Raw genomic sequence first — 15,780 nt, 5'->3', positions numbered from 1 at the left:
TTATCACTGAAGAAGGTAATGTATGATCAATATTTGCAAATAAATGGCAAGATAATTCTGAATCTACCATCACAACTTACACGAGACAATACAACAATACGTAGAAAACATTGAATGCAGGGAGACCTTCATGTCAAATCCTAAAACTAGAAAAGATGCCGAGTTGTCACCCTCATCAGAGTCCCAAATTCCTTTAAACTCTGCATGATGGACAACCATTCCTCTGTACTACGAGTGGTTGAACTTGCTTGCCTCCAGGCAGTGTAACTTATCACTGAAGAAGACAACGTATGATCAATATTTGCAAATAAATGGCAAGATAATTCTGAATCTACCATCACAATTCACACGAGACAATACAAAAATACGTAGAAAACATAGAATGCAGGGAGACCTTCATGTCAAATCCTAAAACTAGAAAAGATGCCGAGTTGTCACTCTCATCAGAGTCCCAAATTCCTTTAAACTCTGCATGATGGACAAAACAAGGAGTCTTGAAAAACAAAGCCTCAAAAGTTTTCAGAACAATGCCTCTATGCTAGCGCCATTTACACGTCTTGATTTGTGAGGGATCACTCCGAGTTCCACTTTCCCATCGCCGCCATTGCCATCGACATCTTTGACACGCGGTCGTACCAGATGATCCATCGCCAAGGCCGTCCGCTGTCGTAGTTGGGAAGAACCTTGCGATGCAGAACCTGCCTGAGCCCAGGTTGACAAGTTGAGGGTCCTTGCACTCCTTCCATTGCTCTGGCAGGCAAAGCTCCTTCCAAGCGCCCACCAGCTGTGGCTGCGAGTCCATGGTGGAGAGGTCGGCCGCAGCCATTTGCCGGGTCTCGGCGGAGAGGCCAAACCAGAGCTTGAGCTCGGGCACATACTCAACCCTGCCGTGGAATGGAGTGTCCACTCGCCGACTTCTCTCCACGTGTGGCTTGCCGTGTCGAGGCAGTTGGTGCCGACGCCGTCGACGGATATGCAAGCGTGGGTGCCGCCGCCGACCACAGCGTAGGAGTCGATCTCCGGAGGGTTGCGGCCACCGTGCCGGTACCTGGGCTCACGGACGAACGGCGGCGGCGGGAGGAGGTGGCAGTGGCAGGCCTTGAGGTAGGCTGCCGATCTGGGCTTGCGGTAGACGATCGAAGGTTTCGAATTGGTCGCTGTGCGGCGGGCCGCGCCGCAGCCAAGCTCTGGCTTGGGGATCTTCTCCATGACGAATTGGCTGCTGCCCAGGGGGTTGCGGTTAAGTTTGAAGTCGGCGTCGGCGCCGGCGTTGGGGACGAAGAGGGACAAGGGCGTGGATTTGGGCCTGTGGAAGCTGGGCATGGTCGCCGCCAGGCGCGTCCGCGCGTCGAAGCGGAAGGCGTGCCCCAGCTGGTCCACGCAGATCACCGCGCAACCCGCAAGCGGGAAGCAGTCGATCTTCCACCGTTCGTCATCGTCGCTGAGAGACGGAGCTGGAGCTCGGAAGGTGAAGCTCGGGTCGGGAAGCGGAAAGCTGTCCGTCATTAAGCCGGCCGCCGCCGCCTGTATATTCTTCAGATGACCAGCTGCGCCGGCCGCCGGTGACTGAGGGGTAGCGTCCGGCGGACCTTGTGATTCTGATCCGGCGCCATTCGGTGGCTGCGGAGGTGTTGTAGGATGGAAGAATTGCTGGATCGTCAGGTCGACGCAGCAGAGTGATCTGACGCCAGGGAAGCCGTGGTCCACGACCAGATTCAGGAACTGCCGCGAGACGCTTATCCTCGATTCGATCGTGAACTCACGCGTTCAACTCTCCAAGAAGATTGCGCGTCCCGTCCTGCCACCGATCGATCTTCCTTGAAGCGTTGAGCCGCAGCGATCGGTGACTTCAAAGCCGAGATGGCGTCAAACGCACGCCTAATTAACAAGCACCAGTGTACCACGGTGGAGAAAAGGTAAGCAAAAGGTGGACTGGCTATGGATCAAAGAGGAGAGGATGAAGATGAAGGCGAAGCAGATGGGCAAGCGGCGCTCCACTGCGCCGGAGCAGGATGGCGGGCGGCGGCGGGGGCTGAGGAGAGGAGCGTGGAGGAACAACCGAACGCCCACAACATTGCGCGGCACCCTTCTCTTCGTGGGCTGTTTTGAATGGACCTGGGCCACTCGTAAGAAAGCAACTCGATGAGCCGCAGTTGGGTGCTAGCCGGCCCAATATGGCAATATACCAACGCCGACGCAAACTTTCAACTCTGCGGCACATGTCATCAGCTATTCAGCTGTGACGATGCTCAAAAAAAAAAAGCTATTCAGCTGTGACATTGACAAAATTTGCAAAGAAGTGGGGCGTTGAGAAAGAAAATCGTCATTTACTAGCTAGTTCTCTCTCGGTCTTCTCCTAATCGTCGATCATGCAATTTTCTTTTAGTTTTATTATTATACAAAGATGCATATAATATAGAAAACTTTACACATTTCCCACATTTAAACTATGGAGGTACGCCCCAAAAAGTGATTCGAGAACATTATATATTTTTCAAAAAGATGCGCTTTTGTCGGACTTATGCTTTAAGTAGCAAATAAGCCCGTAAGCCCGTGCGCTAAAAAATATAAAATAATTATTCAAATAACTCTGTATTTGTATAAATATTGTTATTGCATAACTCTGTGTACCATATATCTAGTGCTAGATTTTAATTTTTATGACAAGAGAATGACATATCTTGTCATATAAATACTGTGTGTGTTGCAGGCTTGCACAACACTACAACAATACTGAGAAAGCTAGAATCTTTTTCAAGATTTTTCTATACAATAGGTACCGTAGTTCATTTTACATGAACTATGAGTGCTTTCATATAAACTGCCAAGCCTTTCCTTTCCGATTGTATCGGATGGACCACACGATTCATCTTCTACAAGCTTCCAGGCCACCACAGTCATGACCGGCGGCAGCGAGCAAGGTGCCGGTGCCAGCGAAGGCCAAACTGCTGGTGCTGCTTGCGGGATGGCTAGTGCTACATCTACAAGGTGCCACCCACCTCGCCTCCCTTCCGTCACACTGCCGGCACATGCCACCTCCGTGGCTACGCCGGGCTCACACAGCGCCACGGCTGCGTTGTGGTAGGTGAGGGCAGAAGGGGAGCGCCGTGCGGGCGAGGCGGAGCAGGTTGAGGGCCTCGGTGTGGCGGCCGGTGATGGCATGCCGGATGGAGCGCAGAAGGCAGGGAGGCGGAGCTGTTTAGGGGCGGGGCACGAGCTGCAGGTCCATGGCGGCTACTGGAGTTCTGTTCGTGGCGGCTGCAGCTTTATTCTTATTCACGTAGAGGTGACAGCAAAGTCAGCACCTTTATTCTCTTCTTCAGGTAGCGGCAACACACAAGCACCATCAAAATACCCATCGAGAAATCAGATCAGGCAAGCAAAATCTTTCTTCCCTCTGATAGTCTGATCCTTCTCTTCGTTGTATTTGCCATCGAGCAACCAAATCAGCCAAGTCGCAATCAACTGCAGATTGACAACCATACACATGCAGCTCCAAATTCTTCTCTCCGCCGCATTGTGCTCCAGTGCTCGTCGGCCTGGTAGTAGGCAACGGAAGCATGGCAGTCCGACAGTTGAGCGCCTCGTCCGGCAGAGCGGAGGCGTGGTGCTGTCATTGGCACACCCGTGGTCTGCGCCGAGGCGGGTATGATAGGATTTTAACACAGATCACTAGGTGTTCATCTAGTGGGTGGTACACCTCTTATATAGATAAAACAACATGACTCTTATCTAAATCGAAACTACCTAGAGACGGAAAGGGAGACAAACCGACCGTCTGTCTTCAACAGAGTGGTCGTCGAGGACACCATAGCGTTGTCGGGGTAGAAGAGGAGCGTAACGCAGAGCAGAGGGCGATGGCGATGTTGGTGGCGAGTCTTCCCGCCGCTAACAGCGCCTCCACTAGATCGGCTAGGGTTTTGGTGTTGGTGGGATTGTGGGCACGGTGAACGTTGGTCCTCGTACCTCGGCCCCCACGTCCTTTATATGACGCTGCGCGACGGGGGCCTACCAACCATATATGGTTGGGGCGCCTCCGATCAGGGCGCTAATTGAGAATCAGGGTCGGATTCAATCCTAACATTCTCCTCCTTGATCCCACTTCATACTTATACTTGACCTTAAACTTAGCTTGATACCCATTTCATCACAGATCAGTATATAGAGCATGTCTCGTCATAATAGCCAGTTACGTATTATCAAATTTGACAGCTACAGCACATTTTTATGTTTTGAAATAGATTCTTCTTCTAGATCCTTAGTATCCAGGTATCATAGGTTTTCCTGTAAACCCATGCCGGCTAAGTGTTCTCTGAACACATTGGGCGGTAAGCCTTTTGTGCTCGGATCCGCGAACATTTCTGTTGTTCTTATATGCTCTAAACTTATGGTATGATCCTGGATTCTGTCTTTCACAACATAAACTTAATGTCAATGTGTTTGGCAACACCACTTGACGTATTGTTGTGAGCGTAGAATACTGTTGGCTCATTGTCACAATACATCTTTAGTGGTCTCTGAATGTTTTCTACCACTCTTAACCCGGGTACAAACTTCTTTAACCAGTTCGCCTACCCCATGGTCTCATAGCATCCTACAAACTCGACAAACATCGTGGAGGATGCCATGACAATTTGCTTGAAGCTTATCCACAATATAGCTCCACCTGCGAGAATGAATACATAACCTGATGTGGATTTTCTATCATCTACATCTCCTGCAAAATCAGCATCTGAATACCCTTCTATTTCAAGGGAATCAGTTCTTCTATACGTTAACATGAGGCCTTTCATGCCTTGCGTATAACGCAATGCCTTCTTTGCCATTTTCCAGTGATCTATTCTTGGATTGTCTTGGTATCTGCCAAGTACCCCGATAACAAAAGCTAAGTCAGGGCGCGTATACACTTGAGCATACATCAAACTTCCGACAGCTGAAGCATATAGAACCGCTTTCATTTGATCGATCTCATACTCGTTCCTGGGACTCTGAAAATTCCCAAATCTGTTGCCCTTGACTATGGGAGCAGGCAGGTCTACTCGCATGCATACTATACTTCTTGAGAATTTTCTCTAAGTATGCCTTTTGCGATAATCCTAATACCCCCTTTTTTCTATCTCGGTGAATCTCGATTCCCAAAACGAACGAGGCTTCACCAAGATCTTTCATATCAAAGTTTGAGGATAGGAATTTCTTCGTCTCCAATAGTAGACTAACATCACTACTAGCAAGTAGGATGTCATCTACATACAGGGTAAGGAAAATGAATTTCCCATTCTTAAACTTCACATACACAATTGTCCTTTGATTCTCACTAAACCCAAACTTTCTTATTGTCTCATGAAACTTCAAGTACCACTACCTGGAGGTTTGTTTTAATCCATAAATGGATTTCTTCATATGGCATCCCATATGTCCTTTTCCTTCCACAACAAAACCTTTGGGCTGTGCCATGTAAACGTTTTCTTCTAGGTCTCCATTGAGAAAAGCCATCTTTACATCCATCTGATGTAACTCTAAATCGTAGTGTGCCACTAAAGCCAATATGATTCTAAAAGAATCCTTACATGAGACTGGAGAAAAGGTCTCATTATAGTCTATTCCTTCCCTTTGTGTGAAACCTTCGCAACAAGTCGTGCTTTATATCTTTCGACATTTCCTTTGAAGTCACATTTTGTTTTGTAGACACATTTGCAGCCTACTGTCTTGGCTCCTTTAGGAATTTCTTCTAGATTCCAGACTTTGTTGCTACTCATGGATCTCATTTCATCTTCCATGGCTTCAAGCCACTTCTCATAGCTTCTTCAAATGAGGTGGGATCTCCCTCCAGTTGAACTTCTTCACTAACATAGACTTCATAATCATCTGGAATAGCTGGTTTTCTAGCTCTTTGAGACCTTCTAGGCGCCTCAACAACTGGCACATCTTCCATAGGGGGCTGTTGTAGCTCTTCCTCATGTGTGGCAACAGGTTATATAGGATCCTGAAGGACAGGTTCCTCATGTTCATGCATCGTTGCTGTATGAGAACTGTGCTGTCACTACAATATCCTGTACTGTCGGTGTAGTAGCAGCAGGTACCACAATAGAACTAACAACAGGGGCTGTTACTACAGTGTCTTGCACTGTTGGTGCAACAACAACCGGTGTCAAGAAAAAAGGTTCCTGAACCATCGGAGTGGGTACATACACCCATTTCTCCTCAAGGTTGATTTCTCGGGGTACCGTGCTCCCCCTGATCATCTTATCCTCCAGAAACACAGCATGTCTTATTTCTACAAACTTAGTATATCTGTCAGGACAGTAGAAATGATAACCTTTTGACTTCTAAGGGTAACCAATAAAATGATAGCTGACTGTCTTAGGATCTAATTTCCCAATGTTTGGGTTAAAAACTTTAGCCTCAACCGGACAACCCCATACACGCAAATAATTAAGTGAGGGTTCTCGTCCAGTCCATAACTCATACGGTGTTTTAGACACCGACTTACTAGGGACCCGATTAAGGATATGAATGGCAGTTTTTAATGCCTCCATCCACAAACTAATCGGTAAAGTGGAGTAACTTATCATGCTTCTCACTATATCCATTAAGGTACAGTTACGTCTTTCAGCTACTCCATTCTGCTGAGGCTCATCCGGTATAGAATACTGGGCAACTATGCCATTTTCCTGCAGAAACCTTGCCAAAGGTCCAAGAACTTGTCTATATGGGGTATGACGATCATAGTTCTCCCCCCCCCCCACACGGTCGGATCTGACTATTTTAATCTTTAAGTTATGTTGATTTTCTACTTCAGCCTATCTTGAATTTATCCAATGCTTCTGAACGCTCTTTGATTGGATAAATATAACCATAACATGAGTAATCATCTGTGAATGTTATGAAAGAATCATAACCATCCACAGATGTCACAGGAAACGGACCATAGATATCTGTGCGAATTATTTCTAAAACTCCTGTGCTTCTCTTGGCGTCTTTCTTAATTTTCTTAATGAATTTTCCTTTAATGCAATCGATGCATTGCTAAATCGGAAAATTCTAAGGGAGGAAGAATTGTTTCCTTAACTAATCGTTCTATTCTCCCCCTCGAAATATGGCCTAAATGACAGTGCCATAATTTCGATGATACATCATCAATTCTTTTTTGCTTATTTTTCACATTCATAGATGAGAAGGCATTCTCATTCTCAGCGCTTATTTCATTCACATTCTCACAAAGTGATAATAAATAAAGCTCATCTTGTCTGAAGGAAAGACCAACAATCTTATTATTAAACTTGATTTCACATTGTCCATTACCAAAATAACAAGCAAAACCATTATCATCTAAGCGCGACACACTTATTAAGTTTCTACGCAAAGAGGGTACAAAAAGGATATCTATCAAGTGAAGTATAAAGCCATTTGCTAATTCTAATGGGAGTTCTCCAACGGCTTCTACTTCAGCTTGGACACTATTTGCAACTTTAATGCTTCTTTCTCCTCTTTGCAGGATCCTCTTCGTTGGGAATCCCTGTAATGAATTTGCAACATGAACAGTTGCACCTGAGTCAATCCATCAAGTAGATTTTACATAACTTAAATACAAGGATTCATCTACAAATGTAATAATATCCTCACCTTTTTTTCATCAGTTGTTTCAGGAACTCTGGACAATCCTTCTGATAGTGTCCCTTCTTCTTGCACCACTTGCAAGTGTCCTTGCCCACCACCACTTCATGGTTTGATCTTTGATGGTGATCTTGCATTGGAGCCTTTCCATGTGCCTTGGAAGAAGAGGCGTTCCACTGAGGTTTCCCTTGTGGCTTAGAATTCTGAAAATTCCTCTTCTTATTTTAGCTCAGGTAATTTATAGTATCACCGGATGAGCCCTTAAGCCTCTCTTCTTCTTGCACACACATGGAAATCATTTTCTCAATACCCTATTTTTCTGGCTGTGAGTTGTAATTCACAGCAAATGCCTCAAATTCTTTGGGTAGTGAGGTAAAGATCAGATGAACTATGAATGCTTCAGGAAGCTCCATCTCCATAGACTTTAGCTTGGAAGACATATTGCTCATTCACAATATGTGGTCCCTTACACCGCCGCTAGTGTATTTCATAGTGACAAGCTTTCTTATGAGGGTGCTTGCATATGCTTTTGAAGAGCCAGTAAACTAACTCTCCACTTTTATCAGGTACTCACTAGGGGTCTTACATTCTGGGATTGCTCCCCTAATTGCTTCTGTGTTGGAGCTTTTGATCACCATCAAGCACTTTTTGTTTGACGAGTCCCACTTTGCACAATCGAGATTGTACTGCATTCTTATTGGTGCATGGTCGCACACCCTTTTGTCAAAATCATCTTGACTTTCATTTTCAGCCCTCACGGGGTCCTCAGGTTCTATGGGACAGGGAGCAGTCAGTGCCAAATCAATGTCGGACAGTGCAAGCGCTATCTCAACCTTCTCTCACCAAGAGCCGTAGTTCCCTCCTGTGAGGGGCTCGATGGACGAGATAAAACTCATAGGATTTCCTGAAAACAAATATCCACAAAAAATTGAGTTAATTCAACGTTGGTCAAATTAAAATATAAAACTTCTCAATATCAATTCTAAATCACCGTTGGGCACAAATAGAATTAATAATGATAATTCTAAAATTATAGTACAACAATTTTATCAACAATGTTGGTCAGTAGATAAAATTATCATACTCATAAAAAAATACTTATTTTCTAATTAAATTTTCCCGTTGGTTCCAATTTAATTAGAGAAATAGACTAAAAACTTCAACTTAATGCATAAAATTGGCAAAATAAAGCCAAAAATTCATCTTAATTGAAACTTAATACAGCGGAAGCTTAGACTTAATTTGTGGATTTTACCTACAAGAAAACTCCTTAAACTTATTTTAGTTGAGCCTGTAATTGAATTCCTAGAAATTATGAAAATCCCTAGAAAAGGAAAACCGAACCAGGCTCATTCTTTCTTTTCCTTCGGCCCGTGCGAGGAAATGGCCCAGCTTGGCTCTGCCATAGCGCGGCGGCCCAGCCTGGCTCGCCCGCGGCTTCGCAGCCCAGCTGGCATGGCAACCCAGCCTAGCCCGCTTGCTAGCTCGGCTCACTCGCTCGGCTCGTTTACTTAGCTGCGGGCAAGCCGCAACCTAGGCCCGGGCCACCGAAGCGGCCTGCTACCCCTTCCCGCCTGGGCCGAATCTAGCCCGGACGATCTCAGCCGTCCATTCAAGATCGATGGTTACGCGTGATTTTTGCTAGATCAAAACTGAGCGAGCGGCCAGCCCCTGCGAACCCTAGCTCCATTTCCTTCTTTCCTTCCTCCTTCTCAGCGCCGCCACACACCGAGCGAGTGAGAGCCAAGTCTGCCGGTGAGCGAACTCTGGCAAGCGAGTGCCACCGAGCGCAGCGGCGGCCCAAGAGGCGTGAGGTGATGGTGCCCGCGCGCTCCGGTCACCCCTTCCAGCTGGCAGCCCCTTGGCTCCTCTCAGGCCCCCTCGCCCACCTGAGGGTGAGCGCGGCGCCGTCGAGCGGTACTGCGGGTGAGTTGCATCTTCCCGGAGTCTCCGATGGGTAGGGCCGGCGAGGTAAGCCGCTATCTTCTTGCCCCTTTTCTACGGGGTCTTCACTTTCACTTCCAGCAGCCGTCGGTCCTAGATCCGGCAGCCGTCGACTCGGTCTTGCGGCATGGCACCCTGCCGGTGGTCGTCGGTGGATCCGACAGCTGTCGCTCCTCCCTTTTTTTTATTCATTCTGATTCCTTTCTCTTCTTCTCGGAGCAAGTCCGATTCTTTCTTCTTTTACTTCACCCGGTTAGGGTTAGGGTTTGTGTTACTTTCCGGATTAGATCCGGTGAGGAGGAAAACCCCTCCTTGTTTTTCTGTCTTAGATCTAGGATTTGATTTCTCTCCTTCTACATGCTTCGGATCTCTAACTCGTGCGAGAAAATTAAACTTCCCCATCTAGATTACAACCTAGTACGGCGATTGACACCATTGATAGGATTTTAATAGAGATCACTACGTGTTCATCTAGCGGGTGGTACACCTCTTACATAGATAAGACAACATGACTCTCATCTAAACCGAAACTACCTAGAGAGGGAGAGGGAGAGAGACTGATCGTCTATCTTCAATGGAGTGGTCGTCGAGGACGCCATAGCGTTGTCGGGGTAGGAGAGGGGCGTAGCGCAGAGCAGAGGGCAATGGCGATGTTGGTGGCGAGTCTTCCCGCCGCTAACAGCGCCTCCACTAGATCGGCTAGGGTTTTGGTGTCGGTGGGATTGTGGGCACGACGAACGTTGGTCCTCGTGCCCCGGCCCCCATGTCCTTTTATATGGCGTTGCGCAACGGGGGCCCACCAACCATATATGGTTGGGGCGCCCCCGATCAGGGCGCTAATTGATAATCAGAGTCAGATTTGGCCGTTGGGCCAAATCCGGCGGAGATCAATCCTAACAGGGTAAAGGCACCTCGCTGCCTCGGGGCCATGGCCCGGTGCGGTGGACGGGCAGACGCTCGCGCTGCGATAGCGAGCAGCCCCACGAGCGAACTCGTTTCAGCGCATTGACCTCCTTGCCTTGTTCTCTTTCATGGTGCGCGGATTCGCTCAATCTATTCTTGATGATGGTTCCCTGTCAATTTTATATCTTGAATCCTCTCTGCCTTTTCTGCTTCGTGTTCGGATCGATTTCTTGCCATGTCCGGAGCTGCGTAGGAAGTTGAGCGTGTGCGTGTAGACGGATCCCATCGACCTCCTTTTTTCTTTTTCATATCCAAGGACTGCGTGTTGATTACGAAAAAGTTGAGGAATTTTTTTGTAAAATAATCATAATGGTCAGAAGCAATATATCCCGTTTCTTCTAAGGTTTCTTGAATTGCTCAAGTTCCTGCTCAACGCCTCTTGTCTTATTTCCGGGTCTTTTCGCTGGATTCACTTACAACAAGAAACAACCACCAGTTTGGTGCAGCACCTGCATTTTGGTGCATTCTTCTTTCTTTCCTTGGTCTTTCGTTCCGTCATATTCCAAATAACTTATCTAATTACAACATATTAACCGCTAATGCACCTTTTTTTATCAAATCTCAGGGACATGGTCTAATCATGAGGGTAGTATTTTATCATGGTGTTGGATCCAAGTTTTTATGGATTCCTTTTTTTTTTACCGGGGTCGACCCCAAAGCCATAATGTCTCAATTTCCTTATCCTTTCAGGGCAAGGTCGGAGTAGTAGGCAAATACAATTTCTTTTGTTGCATGCGGATCCGCTTGTGAGACTGAAGAAATTGAAGCTAAATGGCAATCTAAACCTACTTGCTTACAGGATCTTTAAGAAACTGTGGACTTTTGCACCTTTGTATCTAGGTTGAGTTTATCTTTTAGTTCTCTCCCCTCAGCATACAAAAATAGTTTTCTCGATTGACCGACTTAACATACGCGTTTTTCGTTATGGACAAGCTCTCCTTCTGTGCGTATCGATCGATCGACGTAGGGATTTGCATGGGGGTGTTGCGCGTTACAACCGCAATATTAGGTATAGATTGTCCTCGTGCTACTATATGTGAACTTAGTTATAGTTGTGCACATATATACAAAGCCATTTTAGGCCTATGTGCATGTTTGAAATAAAAAAAAGGCGATGCATGGAGTATACGGTTCCCTTCTTGAATTAAGAAAATAGACGCGCGGTGCATGCATAAATAAATTAATAAATGCATGAATGAATTTTAACATATGCAGCCCGTGTTTGTTTAGCAGTTTCTTCTCCAAAATCAGAAAGGGGAGAAAGCGACGACCGACCCCCACCGCCGCCTTGAATTCAACAGCAGCAAAAAGAGAAGATACACTAGATTTGATGAGTAAATTTCCTCTCCGTGAGACACAGCAAAGTGAATCCTATACTATAGCAACGTTTAGATCTGTTAAATTGAACATTCTTAACTCTGACCAACAATATTTCTTAGATCTTGAGAAAGCTGCTAGGCTCAGGTAACAATCTCAGACGTTGGATTTTGACAGCACGGGGTTGGATGGTGCTGCGTGGTCGCTAGCAGGCTAGCAGCTGACTGACAGGGAGCAACCAAACGAGCCCTTAACGTGTGATAACGCTGTTGAAAAATAGGAATAAATCAAATCACATATAGTTAGGAACGGCTAGCAGATCAGTGTGAACAATTAAAGCTAAGATGACTTTGGGTAATTAATCACGAGGATCAGATGAGAAAGACGATGTGCGATACATGGAGCTTCCCCCGGAGACTAATGCCAATCTGCTGAGTATATGCTTGCCTGGCGCGTCGTAAGTGCAGCAAGCATCTGCAATATAATCGTGGCGCACGTCTAGGGAATATTCGAGTGCTCAAATGTTTTAGCCTTTAGATTGAAAATGGAGGTCCCAGATGAATCCTAGCTTTCCTCTCATCTTCTTCCCCAACGAGCATCTTCCCCAACGAGCAACGAGTCATTCCCGTGCACGTGTGGCCGTCTCACCCCCGCTGCCCTCGGCTCCGGCAGCGCCACCGCCGATGCTAACCAGTTGAAAATCGATGCCCCCGCCGCCTCCACCTCCCAACTGAGACTCCCGCGCTGCTCGGCTCTGACAGCATCCCCGCCATCTCGACCACCACCACCGCCAACCGGCGAGCCGCCCCAAAAGCCCCCCAATCCCCAACCCCAAACCCCGAAACCCTAACACTAAAGGGCTCGCCAGCACCATTGCTAGAGGGGGAGGAGAAGAAGAGCTATCGTTCGTCGATTGGTGCACAAAAATTGGAGTGTGAGAGCTTCTCAAAACACTCAAGTGTGATGTAGCTTTCCCTACTATAATCATACAGCGAGCTATGCTAAACCTCCAAATGTGCGTCCATCAATTAGCAATGTAGATGCTAAAACACTTGTTTTTAACCGAGGAGGAACACGCGCGTATAAGCTATAACCATGCATGAAAAAGCTAATAACACCGGTAGAGAAGAGACCTTCCATCCACGTTTTTAGTCCTAGTTTTTTTTAAGGCCTTTTAGTCCCAGGTCAAACGCCCACCACCAACGGCCATCAACGACGGGAGCTTTAATCCCAGTTGGTAATATTAACCAGGACTAAAAGGGGGAGTCTTTAGTCCCGGTTGGTGGCTCCAATGGGACTAAAAGGCCCCTTCCACGCGCCCCCCCTCTCTCTCCACCTTATCTTCTCCTCCTCTCCCTTTCTCCCTTATCTCTCGCGCAGGCAGCGCTCTTCTTCCTTATCTTCTCTCCTCTTCTTCTCCCTTTCTTCCAGGTGGACGGGCGGCCGGCATGGACGTGCGGGCCTCTGGCGCGGGCGGGCGGCCGGCCGGCCGGCGTGGGTGTGCGAGCCTCTGGCGTGGGCGGGCGAATGGCCGGCGTGGGCGTGCGGGCCTCTAGCACGGCCGGCCGGCCGGCCGGTGTGGGTGTGCGGGCCTCTGGTGCGGGTAGGCGGGCGGTGCAGGGCTGGTGCGAAAGGAGGGACCTTTAATCCTGAATAGTTAGTCCTCATTGATTTTCCAAGAGTTATGAGGTTTAACCGGGACTAAAAGCACGGGTGTAAGCACCCCGATGGTTTTGGAACCTTACCTTTTTTGACCGAAAATAGGCGTAGACGATGGGCATTTCGGCCTGGGGGTGGATTTGACCGCTTTGGCTAGCTTGCTTCCGGTAGGGGATCCCGAGCCACGTCCTCCGACCTCCCCTGCCTATATAAAGGGACCCCAGCGATCATCGTCTCAAACAACACAAAAACCACATTGCCAGTGTTGCTAGCACTAGCATTCCTCGCGAGCGCAGATAGGGTTTAGTAGTTGTTCGATCGCTCGCTTCGAACAACTACCAACAATTCACTCGACACACCTTTCTACTCCTCGCCGCAGCTTGCCCATCATCTGGTCTTGAATTAATTCCTTGAGAGAATTCATATGGATGTCGTAGGGGGCGCCGCCGGCAGTCCGGCATGCGCCGGCGCCATGACCGCGCTCGCCGTCCTGCTCTGCGCCTTCATCTACGCTGCCTGGCTCTCGCCGGCGGCCACCAGGCGCCGCCTCCGCCAGGCCGGATTCGATGGGCCCAGGCCGTGCTTCCCCTTGGGCAACCTGCCCGAGATCACGGCCGCCACCACCACCACCGGCAGCAGCAAAAGTAGCATAGCACTACAGCTGCTGCCCTCCTCCGGCGAGCCAGCGAGCGACATCCACGCCGCCGTGTTCCCCTACTTCGCGCGCTGGCGCCAGGCCTTCGGCAAGGTCTTCGTCTACTGGCTGGGCACGGAGCCCTTCCTGTACGTGGCCGACCCGGAGTTCCTCAAGGCGGCCACCGCCGGCGCGCTTGGCCGGCGCTGGGGCAAGCCCGACGTGTTCCGCCGCGACCGAATGCCCATGTTCGGCAGGGGGCTCATCATGTCCGAGGGAGAAGAGTGGGCGCTCCACCGCAACATCATTGCGCCAGCCTTCTCCGCCACAAACCTCAACGTACGTACCCTTCAAGTGCAAGCATCATGGTTAATATCGCATGCATAATAATGGATTTGCATTGCAGGGCATGATCGGGCTGATGCAGGAGACCACCGCCAAGATGCTCGCGCGGTGGAACGACGCGGTGGCGGCCGGGCAGAGCGTCGTCGACGTGGAGAGCGGCGTGGTCCGGAACGCGGCGGAGATCATCGCCAAGGCGAGCTTCGGCATCACCGACGCCGCCGCCGGCGCGCGGGTGTTCGACAAGCTGCAGGCCATGCACGCGACGCTGTTCCAGTCGAGCCGCCCGGTGGCGGTGGGCGTGCCACTGGCGCGGCTTCTGCACGCGCGCAGGACGTACGGGGCGTGGAGGCTGGGGCGGGAGATCGACGCGCTACTCATGGAGATCATCGACGCGCGCCGCCGCCAGCAGCAGCAAGGGGGCAAGGACCTGCTGTCGCTGCTGCTGGCCGGGGCCGAGGCCGAGCCGGGCGCCGCCGGCGCGGAGCGGAGGAAGAAGCTGACGGCGCGGGAGCTTGTGGACGAGTGCAAGACCTTCTTCTTCGGCGGGTTCGAGACGACGGCGCTGGCGCTGTCGTGGACGCTGCTGATGCTGGCGGCGCACCCGGAGTGGCAGGCGGCGCTGCGGGAGGAGGTGACCCGGGAGGTGGGCGAAAGCGGCGAGGAGGCGCTGGACGCCGCCGCTCTCGGGCGGCTGACGAAGATGGGGTGGGTGATGAGCGAGGTGCTGCGGCTGTACCCGCCGGCGCCCAACGTGCAGCGGCAGGCGCTGGAGGACGTCACGGTGGCGGCGGAGGGCAACAACAATGTCGTCGTCGTCCCGCGGGGCACCAACATGTGGGTGGACGTAGTGGCGATGCACCGCGACGCGGCGCTGTGGGGCGGCGACGCGCAGGAGTTCCGGCCGGAGCGGTTCGAGCGGGACCCCGTGCAGGGTGGGTGCCGGCACCGCATGGGGTTCCTGCCCTTCGGCTTCGGCGGCCGCATCTGCGTGGGGCGCAACCTCACCGCCATGGAGTACCGCATCGTGCTGGCCATGCTGCTGCGCCGCTTCCAGGTGTCGGTGGCCCCAGAGTACCGCCACGCGCCCAGGTTTATGCTCTCGCTCAGGCCCTCCGCCGGCATCCAGCTCCGCCTCACGCCGCTCTAGCCTATTCATCGGCCAGCTGTCAGCATGCAGGAGCCTGGATTAATTAACTAATTAATAATAATCCTGATCCAGATCGAGTTCAATTCTGCAGCTATAGATTTTAGTTCACAATGTCGTGAAATTTCATCAGGCACAAATCTTTTAGCCCTGCGCAGTC

At 49.8% G+C, this 15,780-nt stretch overlaps 1 protein-coding gene and 2 pseudogenes across 2 annotated transcripts; 1 reads left to right on the top strand and 2 right to left on the bottom strand.

The window, feature by feature from the left end:
• Positions 1–348: 348 nt before the first annotated feature.
• On the bottom strand, positions 349–4,580 carry LOC117844477 (uncharacterized; annotated as a pseudogene).
• A 2,860-nt stretch (positions 4,581–7,440) lies between these two features.
• On the bottom strand, positions 7,441–8,510 carry LOC140221961 (uncharacterized; annotated as a pseudogene).
• A 534-nt stretch (positions 8,511–9,044) lies between these two features.
• On the top strand, positions 9,045–15,706 carry LOC117845945 (cytochrome P450 714C3). 2 transcript variants are annotated; one of them, XM_034727028.2, is made up of 3 exons: positions 9,280–9,585; positions 13,935–14,470; positions 14,538–15,706. In XM_034727028.2, exons 2-3 carry the CDS (start codon positions 13,970–13,972, stop codon positions 15,621–15,623), a joined length of 1,587 nt encoding a protein of 528 aa, XP_034582919.1. In that variant the 5' UTR covers positions 9,280–9,585; positions 13,935–13,969; the 3' UTR covers positions 15,624–15,706. The 2 variants fall into 2 exon arrangements, 1 of the variants encoding a protein (XP_034582919.1); XR_011897409.1 differs by lacking the exons at positions 13,935–14,470; positions 14,538–15,706 and adding an exon at positions 11,212–11,959 and having other exon boundaries at positions 9,045–9,585.
• The last annotated feature ends 74 nt before the right edge of the window (positions 15,707–15,780 follow it).

The sequence above is a fragment of the Setaria viridis genome, chromosome 2 (assembly GCF_005286985.2).
Source record: "Setaria viridis chromosome 2, Setaria_viridis_v4.0, whole genome shotgun sequence".
Classification (NCBI taxonomy): Eukaryota; Viridiplantae; Streptophyta; class Magnoliopsida; order Poales; family Poaceae; genus Setaria; species Setaria viridis.
The sequence above is the reverse complement of the archived record's forward strand: the minus strand, read 5'-3'. Positions and strand labels throughout refer to the sequence as shown.